Here is a 16,756-nt window from a genome sequence, read left to right on the forward strand (position 1 = left end):
GGAATGAGTATTTTTATTCTTAAAATAAGATAATTAGATAATATGACTTATAATAAGACAATGTAATTGTGTTTCCTTATTTGAAGTATAAATTGTCTTGTTCCATTGGCAAGATGTCTCTTTAACCACCTAAGTCCAAGAAAAAAATGCACTAATTTTAAGAAAAAAATGACTTCTAGATTTCAATTTTTTTCCAGTGTGGACTTTGTTTTCCAAGTTAGAAGACGTTTTGCTTCCCATCTAGGAGGCTCTGTCATGATGGGTACTCAAAAGGAGACCCAATTATGCAGAACACCACTTTGACGGACACAGGGATGAAAGTTTAACACGTTTATTATGCACAACACACAGAATGTACTGATGACAGGTTCGGGCCTGGGTTCTGGTTTCACCGGAGTCTGCGTGAGAGACAGAGCGGTTAAGGACTGCTGACAGGATTTGATTTCCAAGTGAGCTCTGATTGTACCTTGAGGGTTCTTGAGGTTCTCTTTGGGAGAGTCACTGTTGGTTCTGGAGAGGTGTCCTTCAGCAGAGTCCGTTTGCTGCTTCAGCGTCTCACGTCTAGCTTGAACAGACCTTAGCTTTGGTTTCCCAGCTCTGGTCCAGATCTGCTTGGAGGTTCTCAGAGAATCTTCAGGGTTTGGCTCAGAGGGTCGGCTCGGCAGGTTAGCTCTTCCTGAGCTTTCACGGAGAAGACACGGGTTTCATGGAAACACAGAGATAGTGGTTAGAATCCAACCTGGATTCAAAGTCATGGAGATACTCAAAGATCTAGGCTTTAGCGCTGACCAACTGGAACAACACTGCAGCGTTGAGGCAAGGTCTGAAGACAGCTTATATAGTGGATCCTCTGATGATCTTGACGAGCTGCAGCTGTGCAGGAGGCTCCCTCAGAGGATCCACGGCGGACTCTGCTGGAGAAAGATGGGATTTCTCCAGCTCCCAACAGTACCCCCCCCTCAACGACCGCCCCTTGGCGGTCCGGAAGAGGTTGATGGGCAGGAACGCTCGTACTCCTCGATGAGTGCCGGATCGAGGATGTACGAGCCTGGGACCCACTGGCGATCCTCCGGTCCGTAGCCCTCCCAGTCGACGAGGTACTGCCATCCGCGACCTCGTCGACGGGAGTCCACGATGCGGCGCACCGTGAAGGCCGGATGGCCATCGACCTCCAGGGCGGGTGGTGGGGAGTCGGACGGAGGGCACAGAGGGCTCGAAGAGACAGGCTTGATCTGGGACACGTGGAAAGTGGGGTGGATCCGGAGGGACTGAGGTAACTGGAGACGAACAGCTGAGGGGTTGATGACTCGAGAAATCCTAAAGGGTCCGATGAATCTCGGGGAGAGTTTTCGAGACATTCCCTTGAGGGGGATGTCTCGAGTGGAGAGCCACACCTCCTGGCCCTCTGAGTACTCGGGGGCGGGACGTCTCTTGGCGTCGGCGAAACGTTTTGCAGATGCTGATGACTGATTGAGTGTGGCGATGGTTTCCCTCCAAATCCTCTGGCAACGGCGAATGTGATGATTGACGGACAGCACCGATATCTCTCTCTCATCTGCGGGGAAAAGAGGTGGTTGATACCCGAGACTGACCTGAAATGGAGACTGTCCAGTGGATGCAGAACGGAGAGAGTTGTGGGCGTATTCTATCCACGGGAGGTACTGACTCCAATCCACGGGGTTATTGGAGGTGAGACAGCGGAGGGTGGATTCCAGCTGCTGGTTCATACGTTCTGTCTGGCCGTTGGATTGAGGGTGGTAACCTGAAGTGAGTGAAGGTTTGCAACCGAGAGCAGAACAGAAAGCCTTCCATACCTGAGAGATGAATTGTGGACCTCTGTCCGAGAGGATTTCCTGGGGAATGCCATGAAGTCGGAAAACATGTTTAATAAGTAGCTGGGCTGTCTGGAAGGCCGTGGGAAGTTTCCTGAGGGGTACTAGATGGCAAGACTTCGAGAAACGATCAACGATGGTTAGGATGGTGGACATACCTCGGGAGACAGGGAGACCGGTGACAAAATCAATGGCAATGTGGGACCAAGGACGCGAGGGAACAGGTAGTGGTTGAAGCAGGCCTGAAGGAGGTTGGTGTGAGGCTTTGTTGCGGGCACATGTGGGGCAAGCCAACACATACTCCTTCACGTCTTTGTGGAGTGTGGGCCACCAGAAGCGCCTGGAGATGAGAGCAACAGTTCTACTCACTCCTGGATGAGCGGTGAATTTGGCGGCATGCATCCACTGGATCAGACGGGACCTGACAGAAGATGGGACATAAGAACGATTAGGCGGGCCGGTACCTGGATCTGGTTCTGTGGCTAGGGCAGAGTTGATAAGATCCGTTATCTCCCAATTGACCACTCCAATGGTACATGAAGCTGGGAGGACAGGTTCAGGTGTCTCTGGATGATCGACGGAGTAGAGACGAGAGAGAGAATCGGGCTTCACGTTCTTGGATCCGGGTCTGTAGGAAATGATAAGGTTAAAACGTGAGAAGAAGATAGACCACCTGGATTGGCGAGGATTTGCCTGCTTGGTTGACTGGATGTAAGCCAGGTTCTTGTGGTCTGTCCATACAAGAACCGGATGCACAGCTCCCTCCAGCCAATGTCTCCATTCTTCCAACGCCAACTTAATTGCCAGGAGCTCTCGGTCACCCACGTCATAGTTCTGTTCTGCGGAAGAGAGTCTACGAGAGAAGAAAGCACATGGGTGTATCTTCTGATCAGAGTCGAGCCTCTGGGAGAGAACCGCTCCAACCCCAGAATCAGAAGCATCCACCTCAAGGATGAACTGTTTTGTTGGGTCAGGTTGTATCAGAACGGGAGCTCTAGAAAACAAGGATTTGAGTTTCTCAAAGGCGGCTTGAGCCTCGGGAGTCCACTGAAAAGTTCGTTTAATGGAAGTCAGAGAGGTTAATGGAAGGGCAGTTTGACTGTAGTTTCTGATGAATCGACGGTAGAAGTTAGCGAACCCTAAAAACCTCTGTAGCTGTTTTCGATTTTCAGGAACTGGCCAGTCTAAAACTGCTTTGATCTAGTCTTCAGAAGGTTTTACCTGGCCGCCCTCGAGCACAAACCCCAAAAAGGTGACTGAAGGTTGATGGAATTCGCACTTCTCGGCTTTCACGAACAGTTTATTTTCCAGTAGTCTCTGTAAGACAAGACGGACATGTCTCTTGTGTTCCTGGAGGTCCTTGGAATAGATGAGAATGTCATCGATGTACACAAAAACAAACACGTTGAGGAAATCTCTGAGAACATCATTAACCAAAGCCTGAAAGCAGGCAGGAGCGTTAGTTAAACCGAAGGGCATCACCAGGTATTCGAATTGACCCAAGGGTGTCTTAAAGGCAGTTTTCCATTCATCGCCCTCTCGTATCCTAAGGAGATGATAGGCGTTTCTTAAGTCCAGCTTGGAAAACACTGTTGCACCCTGTACAGGTTCAAAAGCAGAGGCGAGAAGAGGCAGTGGGTATTTATTTTTAATTGTGATCTGATTCAAACCTCGATAATCAATACAGGGTCTCAGGGAACCATCCTTCTTGCCCACGAAGAAGAAACCGGCGCCCAATGGAGAGGATGAAGGGCGAATAATTCCAGCAGCTAAAGATTCGTTGATGTATTTTTCTATTGTTTCTCTTTCGGGCTTGGAAATGTTATACAATCTGCTGCTAGGAAGAGGTGCACCAGGTAAAAGTTCAATGGCGCAATCGTATGGTCTGTGTGGAGGTAGGGACGTCGCACTGACCTTACTGAAGACAGGGGCTAAGTCATGGTACTCAGAGGGAACTGAAGAAAGGTCAGGAGAGTCCATCTTCCCCCCACCACTAGGAGGCCCCACCATAGGGGCAGCAGAACGAAGGCAGGTTTCGTGGCACGTAGTGGACCATGATTCCAGAAGACGTTTAGTCCAATTAATGTGAGGGTTATGCTTCTCCAACCACTCGAATCCGAGGACCAGCGGGGAACATGCAGAGGGAAAAACAAAGAAAGTTATTGTCTCTCGGTGGTTACCTGACAGAAGTAGCTCGAGGGGCTGGGTTTGGTGGGTAACACGGTGGAGTCTTTTTCCGTCTATGGCGGACACACTGAGAGGCTGAGAGAGAGGAACGGTTTTAATCTGGAGTTGCTGGACGAGGTTTGAGTCGATTAGGTTACGCTCACAGCCTGAGTCGATGAAAGCGGAGAAAGAGAGACTTTGGTTATCACAGAAGAGCGTGGCAGGCAGCAACAAACGAGGAGATTTTATTGTATTAATTTGGCCCGCCAGACTCCTCAGATCCTCTGGCGGGCCCCGGCTTTTGATTTTGCCGGACAGGAGGCGATGAAGTGTCCACTCTCGCCACAGTAGATACATAGCTTACTTAGGAAACGCCTCTGTCTCTCCTCTGGAGTGAGCCTAGTGTGCCCCACCTGCATAGGTTCAAAATCCCTTTCCCCCGAATGAGAGGCTTGAACGGGCAATGGAAGAGATTGGGACTTAGACCTCTGAGTGGGCATCTGCTCTGTAGAGGGAGAACAAACAGTCACATTAAGAGAGGCAGGAGAGAAATTGCTCAGTTTCTTAGAACTGTTTCTGGCTCGAATCCTATTATCAAGCCTAATGGAAAGGCGAATTAAATCCTCGAGGGAAGCTGGTTCGTCGAGGGTTGCTAGTTCATCTTTAATCTGTTCGTTTAGTGCCATGAAGAAGGCTCCCTTCAAGGCGCTTTGGTTCCATCCGGAAGCTGCCGCCTTAACCCGGAAGTTTATTGAAAAATCTGCCACCGATGAATTTCCTTGTTTAAAGGCTGAAAAGAGCTCTGGAATCAATTGTTTGGTCAGTTTCCTGGTTGAAAACCTGGGTAAATTCAGCAATGAAGTCAGAAAAACGGCAATTTAAACTGTCGTCAGTGGCAAATCTTGCCTGAGCCCAGTCCAAGGCTCTTCCTGTTAATTGAGAAAGAATAAACGTTATCTTCTTGTGATCTGTGGAAAAACTACCAGGAGAGTTCTGAAAAATCAACCGACACTGGAATAAAAATCCTTTGCAATCTTTCATGTTACCGGAGAATTTCTCTGGAAGACTAGGGCGGAATTCTGATGACGTCACAGGTTGTGACCTCGGGGGAGGGACTGGACCCGGAAATGGTTGCTGAACAGATGCAGCATTAGCGCTATTCAGGAAGTTAGCACAACTCTGTAGCATTTGGTTATGAGTTCCAACTAGATGGTATAACTCACGGAGCGTTTGGGATTGTCCTTGTAGTTGAGCATCTTGTTCCTCCAAACGACGGGTGAGGTGATCTGCTGGGCCTTGAGTTTGGCCGCAGTGTTCTGTCATGATGGGTACTCAAAAGGAGACCCAATTATGCAGAACACCACTTTGACGGACACAGGGATGAAAGTTTAACAAGTTTATTATGCACAACACACAGAATGTACTGATGACAGGTTCGGGCCTGGGTTCTGGTTTCACCGGAGTCTGCGTGAGAGACAGAGCCGTTAAGGACTGCTGACAGGATTTGATTTCCAAGTGAGCTCTGATTGTACCTTGAGGGTTCTTGAGGTTCTCTTTGGGAGAGTCACTGTTGGTTCTGGAGAGGTGTCCTTCAGCAGAATCCGTTTGCTGCTTCAGCGTCTCACGTCTAGCTTGAACAGACCTTAGCTTTGGTTTCCCAGCTCTGGTCCAGAGCTGCTTGGAGGTTCTCAGAGAATCTTCAGGGTTTGGCTCAGAGGGTCGGCTCGGCAGGTTAGCTCTTCCTGAGCTTTCACGGAGAAGACACGGGTTTCCTGGAAACACAGAGATAGTGGTTAGAATCCAACCTGGATTCAAAGTCATGGAGATACTCAAAGATCTAGGCTTTAGCGCTGACCAACTGGAACAACACTGCGGCGTTGAGGCAAGGTCTGAAGACAGCTTATATATAGTGGATCCTCTGATGATCTTGACGAGCTGCAGCTGTGCAGGAGGCTCCCTCAGAGGATCCACGGCGGACTCTGCTGGAGAAAGATGGGATTTCTCCAGCTCCCAACAGGCTCTTTCAATTCAAAATGTCAGAATTAGCCTTGAGTTCCAAGCCTTATAGATCGGACCAACAAAGCCTTGTTTTGGCTTAGAAAACTTGCAAACTGACCCGGTAGAACAGCTTATGCACGTAGATAAGATTGAAAACTTACTGGCTTATGCCACACTGCGAAAAATATCTAGAAAGAAGTAAAAAATTCTTAAATTAAGTGTATTTAGCCTTAATTTTAGTAGGTAAATCAGATGATTTGCCAATGGAATGAGTGTTTAACTCTTTAAGTAATAACATTAAATAATATTCACTTTAAATAAGACAATAAAATTACTTTTTCTTATTTTAAATGTAAAAGGTCTTATTCTATTGGCAGTGTCTCACTTACCTCCTCAATTCAACAAAAACTGCACTTTATTTAAAAAAATGACTTATGGAGATTTCATTTCTTTAACTTATTTGGAATCGCTATGACCAGCAGCAAACTGAGTCAGTAACTCAGTTATTACTTAACGAAAATAAGTTGTTACTATCCAAACTTTGGTGAGAACCAACAGTCTTGTTTTTGGAACTCTGAATACAAATAGAGGTTCATTGGATTATAATGCGTTATTTATTAATGTATGAATTGAATAATGAATTTAAAGGAAAACATTGAACACTAATCTGCACTACTTTGGTGTGTGGTTTGATAAGTGAGTTACAATATAACTATGGTGGTGTAGGATTAGGTGTCTTGCCATAAAAGAGGTTGCATGTTCGATTCCCGGCTCGGGGTCTTTCTGCATGAGGTTTGATGTTCATGTTCTTCCTGTGCATGCCTGGGTTCTCTCTGGCTTCCTCCCACAGTCCAAAAAAACAACTAATAGGTAAATTGGCTCCTCTAAATTGTCCGTAGGTGTGAGTGTGTATAGTTGTGTCATTGTGTGTCTCTGTGTTGCCCTGCGACCTGTCCAGGGTGGACCCCTCCTCTTGCCGATAGACTGCCGGAGATAGGCACCGGCTCCACCTTGACCCTGACAAGGACTAAACGGGAAAAAATTGATGGATTTTTGCCAATTGAAAGCCTTTTAATTGGCTATAAAATAGATATGAAGCAGAAAAAATTATGCTTTTCCAATAATTTGGAAAGAAAAAACATACTTTGCAAAACAATTAACAGGTGTTGCACTATTCCGGAAAGACGCAAGATCCCAGGAATTTTGCATGAAAAAACATAAACCGTAAAGTAAAATCATTAAAGCCCTGATAAAGTACAGAACGTGTGTTGATTAAAGGCAGCAGTCATCAGTCAGTGTTAAGTCGAAGCACAGAGATTCTTTAAATCACAGCTTCTAACCAACGTTGATATGGTATTTGTTCCTGCACATATACATCCACATTCCTACACATGAGCAAATCAATGAAAGTTTTAGCCTTTAGGGAATGCTTTCCAGCAGGAAAGCTGTCATTTTCTCTCCACTCTGTTTACGGCATGCTGTAGTTGCAGTACAGGGTTGGGTGCACTTACACCAGGAAGCTGTAGTCCTTATTTATACCCGCTACGCACAGCAATGACTAATGCCTTATGGACTTTCACAAATTAATACGTTACATTCATAGTTTCTCAAAAATCAACAAAGTTATTATAATGCATTCCTTAATAATGCTAGTCCCAGCGCTGGAAATGGACTGCTACAATAAAATTCAGTGGCTGAAAACTGAATGCAAGAGCATCAGTCCCTCCTAGAACAAAACAGAGCTCCATATTTATGGAGAGATATTTGTGCCATCGGTTTGAGCGCGCAGGAACCAATCCGAGCGCGCAGTGAGACAACACGCGCGCGCGCAAAACCGGTCTGGCGCGCGTTCAACTCTGAAAAACCCTCTCAACACACTGTTCTCGCGCTCAGTTTCATCTCTGCGCGTGCTCGAATCCGTCTCTGCTCGCGCTCGCTCGACCTGCTCTCTCTCCGCGCTCAACACCAGCTGTGCGCTCGGCTGTTTCTCCGCTCGCTCGACTCTCTGCGCTCGCAACTTCAGCAATGTATGTAAATGAACCATACCATCAGCCAATCACACCCAGCTTCTTTTCATCCAATGAAAGCATTCCTTCCTTCTTCTTCTTCTTTTCTATCATGGCGGATCGCAAGCAACTTTAAGGTGCATACCGCCACCTACTGTTCATGAGTGTGTAGCAACATTGTTTTACATCTATTAAATTCTATTTTTTAATTTTGCATTCTGAAGATAACTAATTAATGCTTTCCTTAATCTATAAACATCCTTTATATTTCCTTTATTTCCCAATAATCCTTTAAGACTCCATTCTTGGCCTGTCATTTCAACTACTCTTCTCAATTTTTCCCTTTCAGGTTCATATGTTTTACAGTTCATTAATATGTAAGCATTCGTTCCAAATACTACATCCGGTTAAATGAAAAAAATAAATAAATAAATAAATAAAAACACAATCAGGAAAATCAAAAACTCTTACAGTTATTTTGTCAACATTCCTAAGATAGTACTATAAAATATCTTGAATTATCTCAAATAAACTTCAGTAAAACAGTTATTAGATCATTGCCTCATCCATCTCTTTTACCTGCTATTGACATGGATTTAAATTTGCTGTTTTAAAAGAAAAATAAGGAGGATATTTCAGGTTCAAGTATGGTTCAACAGTATATAGATATTGTTTTGGATCATATTGGCCTTACTCTTAGCTTTTGTGGCGGGTGTTTCTTCTTTTTGTTGTTTTTTTATGGAGGTTGGCAAACAACAATTACCGCCACCAACTGAAAAATCCTGTTTATCAAATTATTCTTTTTAATATATATAATAAAGAATAACCCTCTTATTTAGAGTCCATCTGTAAAAGGTCTTCTAAATAATAATTGTTAAATTTCAGATCAGGTCTGCTGTCTGAATAATTGCGTTTAAATTAATATAACGGTCGCTGATCTAAAATCAGAGCAAACTAAACTTCTTAATGGAACGATTTCTTCAATCCATTGTAAGGCCAATATGATCCAAAACATTTCTCCTTTGTAGGCTGAATTCCATCACTGATTCTTTTACCCGATTTAAAAATAAATTCTGAAACTAAAACAAAACACCATTCCTAATATTGGAATATTTTTGAAGCATCCATAAAAAATTTAACATATCCATAATATTTTTTATCTATATATTGTTGAACCATACTGGAACCTGAAATATCCTCCTTATTTTTCTTTTAAAACATCAAATTTAAATCCATGTCAATAGCAGGTAAAAGAGATGGATGAGGCAATGATCTAATAACTGTTTTACTGAAGTTTATTTGAGATAATTCAAGATATTTTATAGTAATATCTTCTGTCCATCAAATGGTTAGGAAACTGTAAGAGTTGTTTGATTTTCCTAATTGTGTTTTTATTTATTTTATTTTATTTTTTTCATTTAACCGGATGTAGTATTTGGAACGAATGCTTACATATTAATGAACTGTAAAACATATGAACCTGAAAGGGAAAAATTGAGAAGAGTAGTTGAAATGACAGGCCAAGAATGGAAACTTAAAGGATTTCTGGGAAATAAAGGAAATATAAAAGATATTTATAGATTAAGGAAAGCATTATTTAGTTATCTGCAGAATACAAAATTAAAAAATAGAATTTAATAGATGTAAAACAATGTTGCTACACACTCATGAACAGTAGGTGGCGGTATACACCTTAAAGTTGCTTGCGATCCGCCATGATAGAAAAGAAGAAGAAGAAGGAAGGAATGCTTTCATTGGATGAAAAGAAGCTGGGTGTGATTGGCTGATGGTATGGTTCATTTACATACATTGCTGAAGTTGTGAGCGCAGAGAGTCGAGCGCACAGTGTACAGAATCTTATAAAATATAAAAGATGTCAGGCTCTTGTAAGAAGAACTATAAAGAATGCAAAAAAGGATTATTGGAGGAATTTTTGTAATTCGGTGGGAAGAGAAACAGAGATTAATAAAGTATGGTCAATGATAAAATGAATGAATGGTATTAAAAGAGAATATGGTTATCCAGTCCTGAGTGATGGTGAAGTAGTAGCAGTTAAGGATGAAGAAAAGGTGGAAATGATGGCAAAGACTTTTATTAAAATAAATAGCTCAGATAATATTACTCTGGAAGGAAAAAGGGGGAGAGAAATGACAATATTAGAAAATAGACAGATATTAGAGAAGACAGAGAATGTAAATGATTTGTTGAATGTTCCTTTCACAAAATCGGAATTAAATCGAGCACTTCAGACAGTTAAATTAACAACACCAGGGAAAGATCAAATTTGTTATTTAATGTTAAAGCATCTTAGTGAAACATCTAAAGAAATTTTATTGGAATTTTATAACAAATTTTTGGAAAACGGAAAATTACCAAAAAGTTGGAAAGAGGCTGTAATAATACCAATACGTAAACCAGGGAAGGATGATACAAAACCTGAAAATTATAGACCAATTGCATTAACCTCAAATGTTTGTAAAATAATGGAGAAAATGATTAATGAAAGAATGATTTATTATATAGAATCTAATGGATATTTATCAAAATATCAAAGTGGTTTTAGGAGGGGTAGGAATACTATGGATGCAGTTTTGAGTTTGGAATTTGAAATCAGAAAAGCTCAAATTAGTAAAGAAAGTATTGTAGCAGTGTTTTTTGATATTGAAAAGGCATATGATATGTTGTGGAAAGAAGGTTTATTAATAAAAATGTTAAAGATGGGAATTACTGGTAGGATGTATTGGTGGATCAAAGATTTTCTAACTGAAAGACAGATACAAGTTCAAATAGGTAAATATCATTCTGAGAAATATATTGCTGAAAATGGTACTCCACAGGGAAGTATAATAAGTCCTTTATTATTTTCAATAATGATAGATGATGTGTTTCAAAATATAGATAATGGAATGGGTTTTTCTCTTTTTGCTGATGATGGGGCAATGTGGAAGAGAGGGAGGAATTTGGAATTTATTACTAAAAAGATGCAGCAAGCAATTGTTAAAGTTGAAGAATGGTCATTAAAATGGGGATTTAAATTCTCAGTGGACAAGACTAAAACAATGTTCTTTTCAAGGAAGAAAATTAATGATGGTAAATTAAAATTATATAATCAAGAAATAGAAAGAGTGAAGCAATTCAAATTTTCAGGGGTTTGGTTTGACGAAAGAATAACATGGAATATACACATTCAAAAAATTGTAGACAAATGCAAGAAAGTAATAAATATTATGAGATGCTTAATTGGTAGAGAGTGGGGAGCAGATAGAGTAGCACTAAATAATATATATACAGGATTAATTCGATCAGTGATAGACTATGGAAGTATTGTGTATAATTCAGCAGCAGAGACAAATCTTCAAAAACTGGATCGGATTCAATATCAAGCATTGCGATTATGTACAGGAGCAATTAAAACTACTCCAACAGCAGCACTGTTAGTAGAAATGGGAGAAATGCCACTAGCATTTAGAAGAGAGCAATTAACATTAAATTATTGGGCTAATTTAAAAGGTCATAGAAAGGATCACCCAACTCTGCAAGTAATAAAACCCTGTTGGGAAAAAGAAGTAAAAGATATTAGAAGTTTTGGTTGGACTGTGCAGGAAAAAATAACAGAACTCAAAATAGATCAGATTAGTATAAGCCAAACAGTTCCATTATCAGTTATACAACCATGGATCATTACAGATGCTAGGGTAGATTTTACTTTGTTGGAAAGAAGAAAGGATAAGAAATTCATATTAAACTCATATATAGTACAGGATTATATTAATCAATATTATAAGTATGTAAAAATTTATACAGATGCCTCTAAAATATAACAAATCAAATAGGAGTAGCCTTTATCGTACCAGAATTTAATGTTAAAATTAGGAAAAGGATAAGTGATGGACTTTCAGTTTATATGGGAGAAATGATTGCAATATTATTAGCTGTTCAATGGGTGAAAGAAGTTAAGCCATTAAGATCAGTCATATGTTCAGATTCTAGTTCATCTTTAATTAGTTTGCAGTATAGTCACTCAGAAAGCAGGCCAGATATTTTGATAGAAATTCAACAGACACTGTATAGAATAAATATGATGAGTTTAGTTATAAATTTTGTATGGATACCGGCACATTATGGAATTAAAGGAAATGAACAAGTAGATAAGGCAGCAAAAGAAGCTGTTAAAATTGTGTCAGTGGATTTATTTGTTAATTTTAGCAAATCTGAAGTTAAAATGTTAATTAAACAGAAAATAAAGGATAAATGGCGAAAGGAATGGGAGAAAGGAAATAAAGGACGTTGGTTTTATAAAATTCAAAAGAAAATTGGAGAAATGAGAAGAACAGAAAGAACAAGAAGAGAAGAAACAATCATTTCTAGATTGAGGTTTGGTCATACCGGATTAAATGGTTCTCTGTTTATCTTAGGAAAACATAGGAATGGGAAATGTGAATATTGTGGGGTAGATGAAACAGTTGAGCATGTGATGTTATACTGTAACAAATATGAGGAGGAGAGAAAGCAATTCATTCAAAATTTGAGTAAAGTAAAAGTTAAATTAGATTTAGTTCAATTATTCAGAAGTTATTCAGATGGTAATATTTACAGTATAGTATTTCGATATCTAAAAATAACACATTTATATAATAGAATTTAATTCCTGAGAGTCATTCTGGTCAACACTCCATTCCAGTAGATGGCGGAAATGCATCTATCTGTTGTTTGCCAACCGCCAAAAATATCAAAGAAGAAGAAGAAGAAGAAGAAGAGAGTCGAGCGAGCGGAGAAACAGCCGAGCTGTGCGCTCGGAGAGAGAGCAGGTCGAGCGAGCGCGAGCAGAGACGGATTCGAGCACGCGCAGAGATGAAACTGAGCTCGAGAACAGTGTGTTGAGAGGATTTTTCAGAGTTGAGCGCGCGCCAGACCGGTTTTGCGCGCGCGCGTGTTGTCTCACTGCGCGCTCGGATTGGTTCCTGCGCGCTCAAACCGATGGCACAAATATCTCTCCATACATATTGCTTCCTCCATCCCCACAACAAAGAGTTGGGTGTTCGTAGTTCTGGGTTAAAATTAGAGTTCCTGTTTATTCAGGCTTATATGTTAAAAGCCTGTTGATTCAGGTCAGGTGTGTGGGGGCAGGAGGACCAGGGTTAAATAACCCTGCCTTAAAACCGTCCACAGCTTAAAGGTTTAAGAACAAACATTCAGAGACAGAAACTAATGTTGGACGTAAAAAAAAAAGTTAATTATGACCGTAAAGATCTACTTTATGGGCTACAGATTTATTACAAACAAAATAATATCTATTTTTTAAACTGCTCACTTATTAAATTGTTAAAAACACTTCTAGGTGTTTTGTTTAATACCTAGAAGTGTTATTAAAGTAGGTTTGTGAAGCAGATCACTGCTTCTTGCCAGTAAAGTCTGTGTGAAGCTCTGCTTCACTACATGCAAGTAGTAAAGCAACCAGTAATCACTGCGGAAAAGAGTGTTAAAGTATCTGAATAATCTTGTGAATAATGTTTAATTCGTTTTTTATTTTCTAATCCCATTAGATATTTTCTCTAAACTGATAAACATTCCCTTAGTGCAGCATGGTGGATGCCTTTAGTGACTCCAACGGATGGGAATAAGATCTACTTTCTGATTTAATCCATCGATGATACGACTTTACAATTTACCAGAGTGGTGGTTTGGTGTAAAAAACAGGAAAATCACAACAAAGCAAAATCTATTTGCTCTGTCCGGATCCAGAAGAGGGTGATTCATTTTTAAAGGAAAAGTCCGGTCAGAAAGGAATAATCAATGGATCTTTATTTATACCTAAAACTAATATGTTCGCGGGGATTTAATACATTTTACGTTAATCAGTAAAGAAATAAAAACATTATTTTTTGTCGCGATCCCTGAGTCTGGGAGCGGCCATTTTTTCCCCAAATATAGTAACACCTCACTCCTGTCATCTTAGGGCAGTGACGTCACGGTGCGGTAAGCCCTGCGCCATTCTTTACAAGCTAAATCAATGGGAACTACTAGACACATCTGCAATCAACAACAATTATTGAAGATTTCCAGCGGACTTCACCATTGAAATTCACCAGAGCTATAGTGAAAGTGACAATGCCCACGTGCATGGCAGCTGGATGTTGGAATACATTGGGTAAAAGTGAAAAAAAAATAAATATTTCTATATTTTACACCTTTCTGATTCCTGATCCTCCACAGACGGGTTCGTCGCTGGATTGCCAACTTCAAGAGGGAGGATTTGCCATCGAACTTCTGGCCAGAGAAAAAACACGTAATATGTAGCCAATATTTGGAAGAAGAATGTTGTCAAGATGAATTGGATAATAGCGCGTTGTGACAAACACCAGATACAGCACTGGGACTTGATCAACAGCCGATACCGCACCGTGACGTCACTAACCAGTAGGTGGCAGTAGTGTTCACTGACAAACATGGATTAATTAAAAACACTGATCATTTATTGAACAGTATGTAATAATTATATAATACAAGTCTAAATTATGAATATGACCGCACTTCTCCTTTAACCCTCCTAATTCTATCCAAACATTACGCAAAACAGGGATGCATCATAATTGACTGGTTGATTTGATGTTTCACAAAATTCTTGACTTTATATAAAGAACAGACAGTTTGAAAAAAAGCTTTATACTATAGGAATAAAGAAGCATGGTGATGAATTTCCTTTTAATAGAAAGCAACAGTGAATACAAGAGCAAGGAGTATAGACAAGGCACAGGGTAAAAATACAAGGGCTGGACGTCGAACTAAAAATAGCTCAATAATTGTTATGATTGAACAGGAATATCACCACTCAAGATTGTCACAGCAGTCCCATTTAAAACCTCCCCCAAACCCTAAAAACCGGATAGATTTAGATTTAGCTCCCTCATTAAGCCATTCATAATTAATGTGCAAGTAATTAAGTCCTTCTAGTACTTATTAAGATGACGTTTAATTCTAATTACATTAAATCTTTAGTCTTAAAGATTGGCTCATTCTGAATATCTTGATGCCTGCAGCAGTGTCACTGGTGTATGCAGAGAATAACAGGCTTACCTTGTCTTCCTGGTCACTCTCAGTGTCACACTGCAAAATAAAAAAGACAGACAAGGAGAAGGAATTAGGAGAAACACTTTCAGGTCCCTCGTTCGTCTGCAATCTGTGGGAGATTTTAACTTAAATCTGCAAACCTTTTGCATATTCAGAGCCTCAATCAACAAATATGATCAGATCAGTTCATTAGAGCAGACAAGAACTTATTAGCTGTGAGCAGCTGTGGTCTTGTTAACACTGAAACCTGTGCAGGAATCAGACGGAGCTGGAAATTCAAACGACTGTATTTCCATGATGAGAGTTACCGCTCAAGGCCGGGAATGGCACAGTGACAGGAGGAGGAAGGAACTTTGTAATGGAGGGAAGAAAAAAAAAAGTGGCTGGATTTCATTTTTTCGTTCCAATTTCAATTTCAAGGTCCACTTAATTCTTTATCAACTAATTAGCGCGATGCTGGGTGACTGGCGGCCCTCAACGCTGTGCATATGGCTGAGGCGCACAGAAGCACTGGAGTCGGTAATGAAGAAGGCACTGGGGGGGATTGTGGGTAGGGGTTGGCACAGTGTGTGGGTAGGAGTGACGGGGGTAGTTGGGTGGCGATTAAAGCAGGAGTGAAGGAAGGCGGGGAGATGATTGACAGCCTAGGGAGTAAGCAACAGAAGGCCCTGCCTGTTATTTTTTTCCCCCTTTATCTCCTTTAACTCAAAGGTAGCTGGCTAGCTCTGAGGCTGATCCGTTTCTCAGGCTGGAAGGTGTAAAAAAAAAAAAAAAAAAGGGGGGTGCGAGCTCAGCAGGAGCATTGCATCCAATTTACAGGCCTGTCCCACACGGCCCCAGGGGCCGCCCGCGGCACGCTGCCATGATGGTCAGCTCCAGCAGCTCATAAATTATGCAGAGGCAATAAACGCGGCGGGCAAACACTCCTCAGACGTTCTCCTGCTCCATTTCTGTCTCACTCTTTCACTATTGCCCTCAGCATTCCTCCCACATTTTAAAGAGGTATGCAGAGGACCTGCAGCCTGCGCCTGTCACAACTGACCCGGGAAATGTGGATAATGACGGATAAGTGCAGATCATCATTACATGTTAGCAGGGTCGTCACAAGACCAAAAAAAAAAAAACTGTTGATAAATGTAATAAGAATAAAATGTGATAATGGTTTCAGTTCCTTTTTTATATATGGATCAAAGTTTCAACACGAGTCTGGAGATGTTTTTATTTTCATTCTTAAAAGCAGATGTCAGTAACATTGCTGGTGTTAAGACTATAAAAAGCAGAAGAGGTATCATCATTTACGTGTTAAATACATGTTTATGACTTAAATTTCAAATCTCACTGTTTTGCCTGAAATCTTATTATTCATTAATTTATTCATTCATTGATTCATCCAGTTGCTTAGTAGTCGGTAGACACATTTCTCAATTGTAACCCTGCATATTCAGAACCGGCCCGTTTAAAGTGTGTTTCTGTCGATCTTCTTTCAGGGATCAACCAGTCAGCTGGCTGGGATGCTACAATTCAAGCTAATCTCTGGTTTGTTAGCTTCAGGCTGGATGTTCAAAAACTGTAATGAGACAGAACTCTCTGGTTCAACCCAGTTTGTTAATATAAATTGCTAAATGTGAACTTTATTTTATTTTTTTCTAGTTTTCTTATATCCATGGTTGCGTATTACTTATTTCC

The 16,756-nt window shown here is 40.9% G+C and overlaps 1 protein-coding gene across 1 annotated transcript in view; it reads right to left on the reverse strand.

The window, feature by feature from the left end:
* LOC119796290 (autism susceptibility gene 2 protein homolog) overlaps positions 1–16,756 on the reverse strand; it is a 484,561-nt gene that overhangs the window by 183,118 nt on the left and 284,687 nt on the right. The window contains 1 exon segment of the mRNA XM_038304784.1: positions 15,077–15,106. Coding sequence (XP_038160712.1) covers positions 15,077–15,106 — 30 coding nt within the window.

Source organism: Cyprinodon tularosa, unplaced genomic scaffold, assembly GCF_016077235.1.
Source record: "Cyprinodon tularosa strain WSP-4 unplaced genomic scaffold, ASM1607723v1 ctg541, whole genome shotgun sequence".
In the NCBI taxonomy this organism is placed as follows: domain Eukaryota; kingdom Metazoa; phylum Chordata; class Actinopteri; order Cyprinodontiformes; family Cyprinodontidae; genus Cyprinodon; species Cyprinodon tularosa.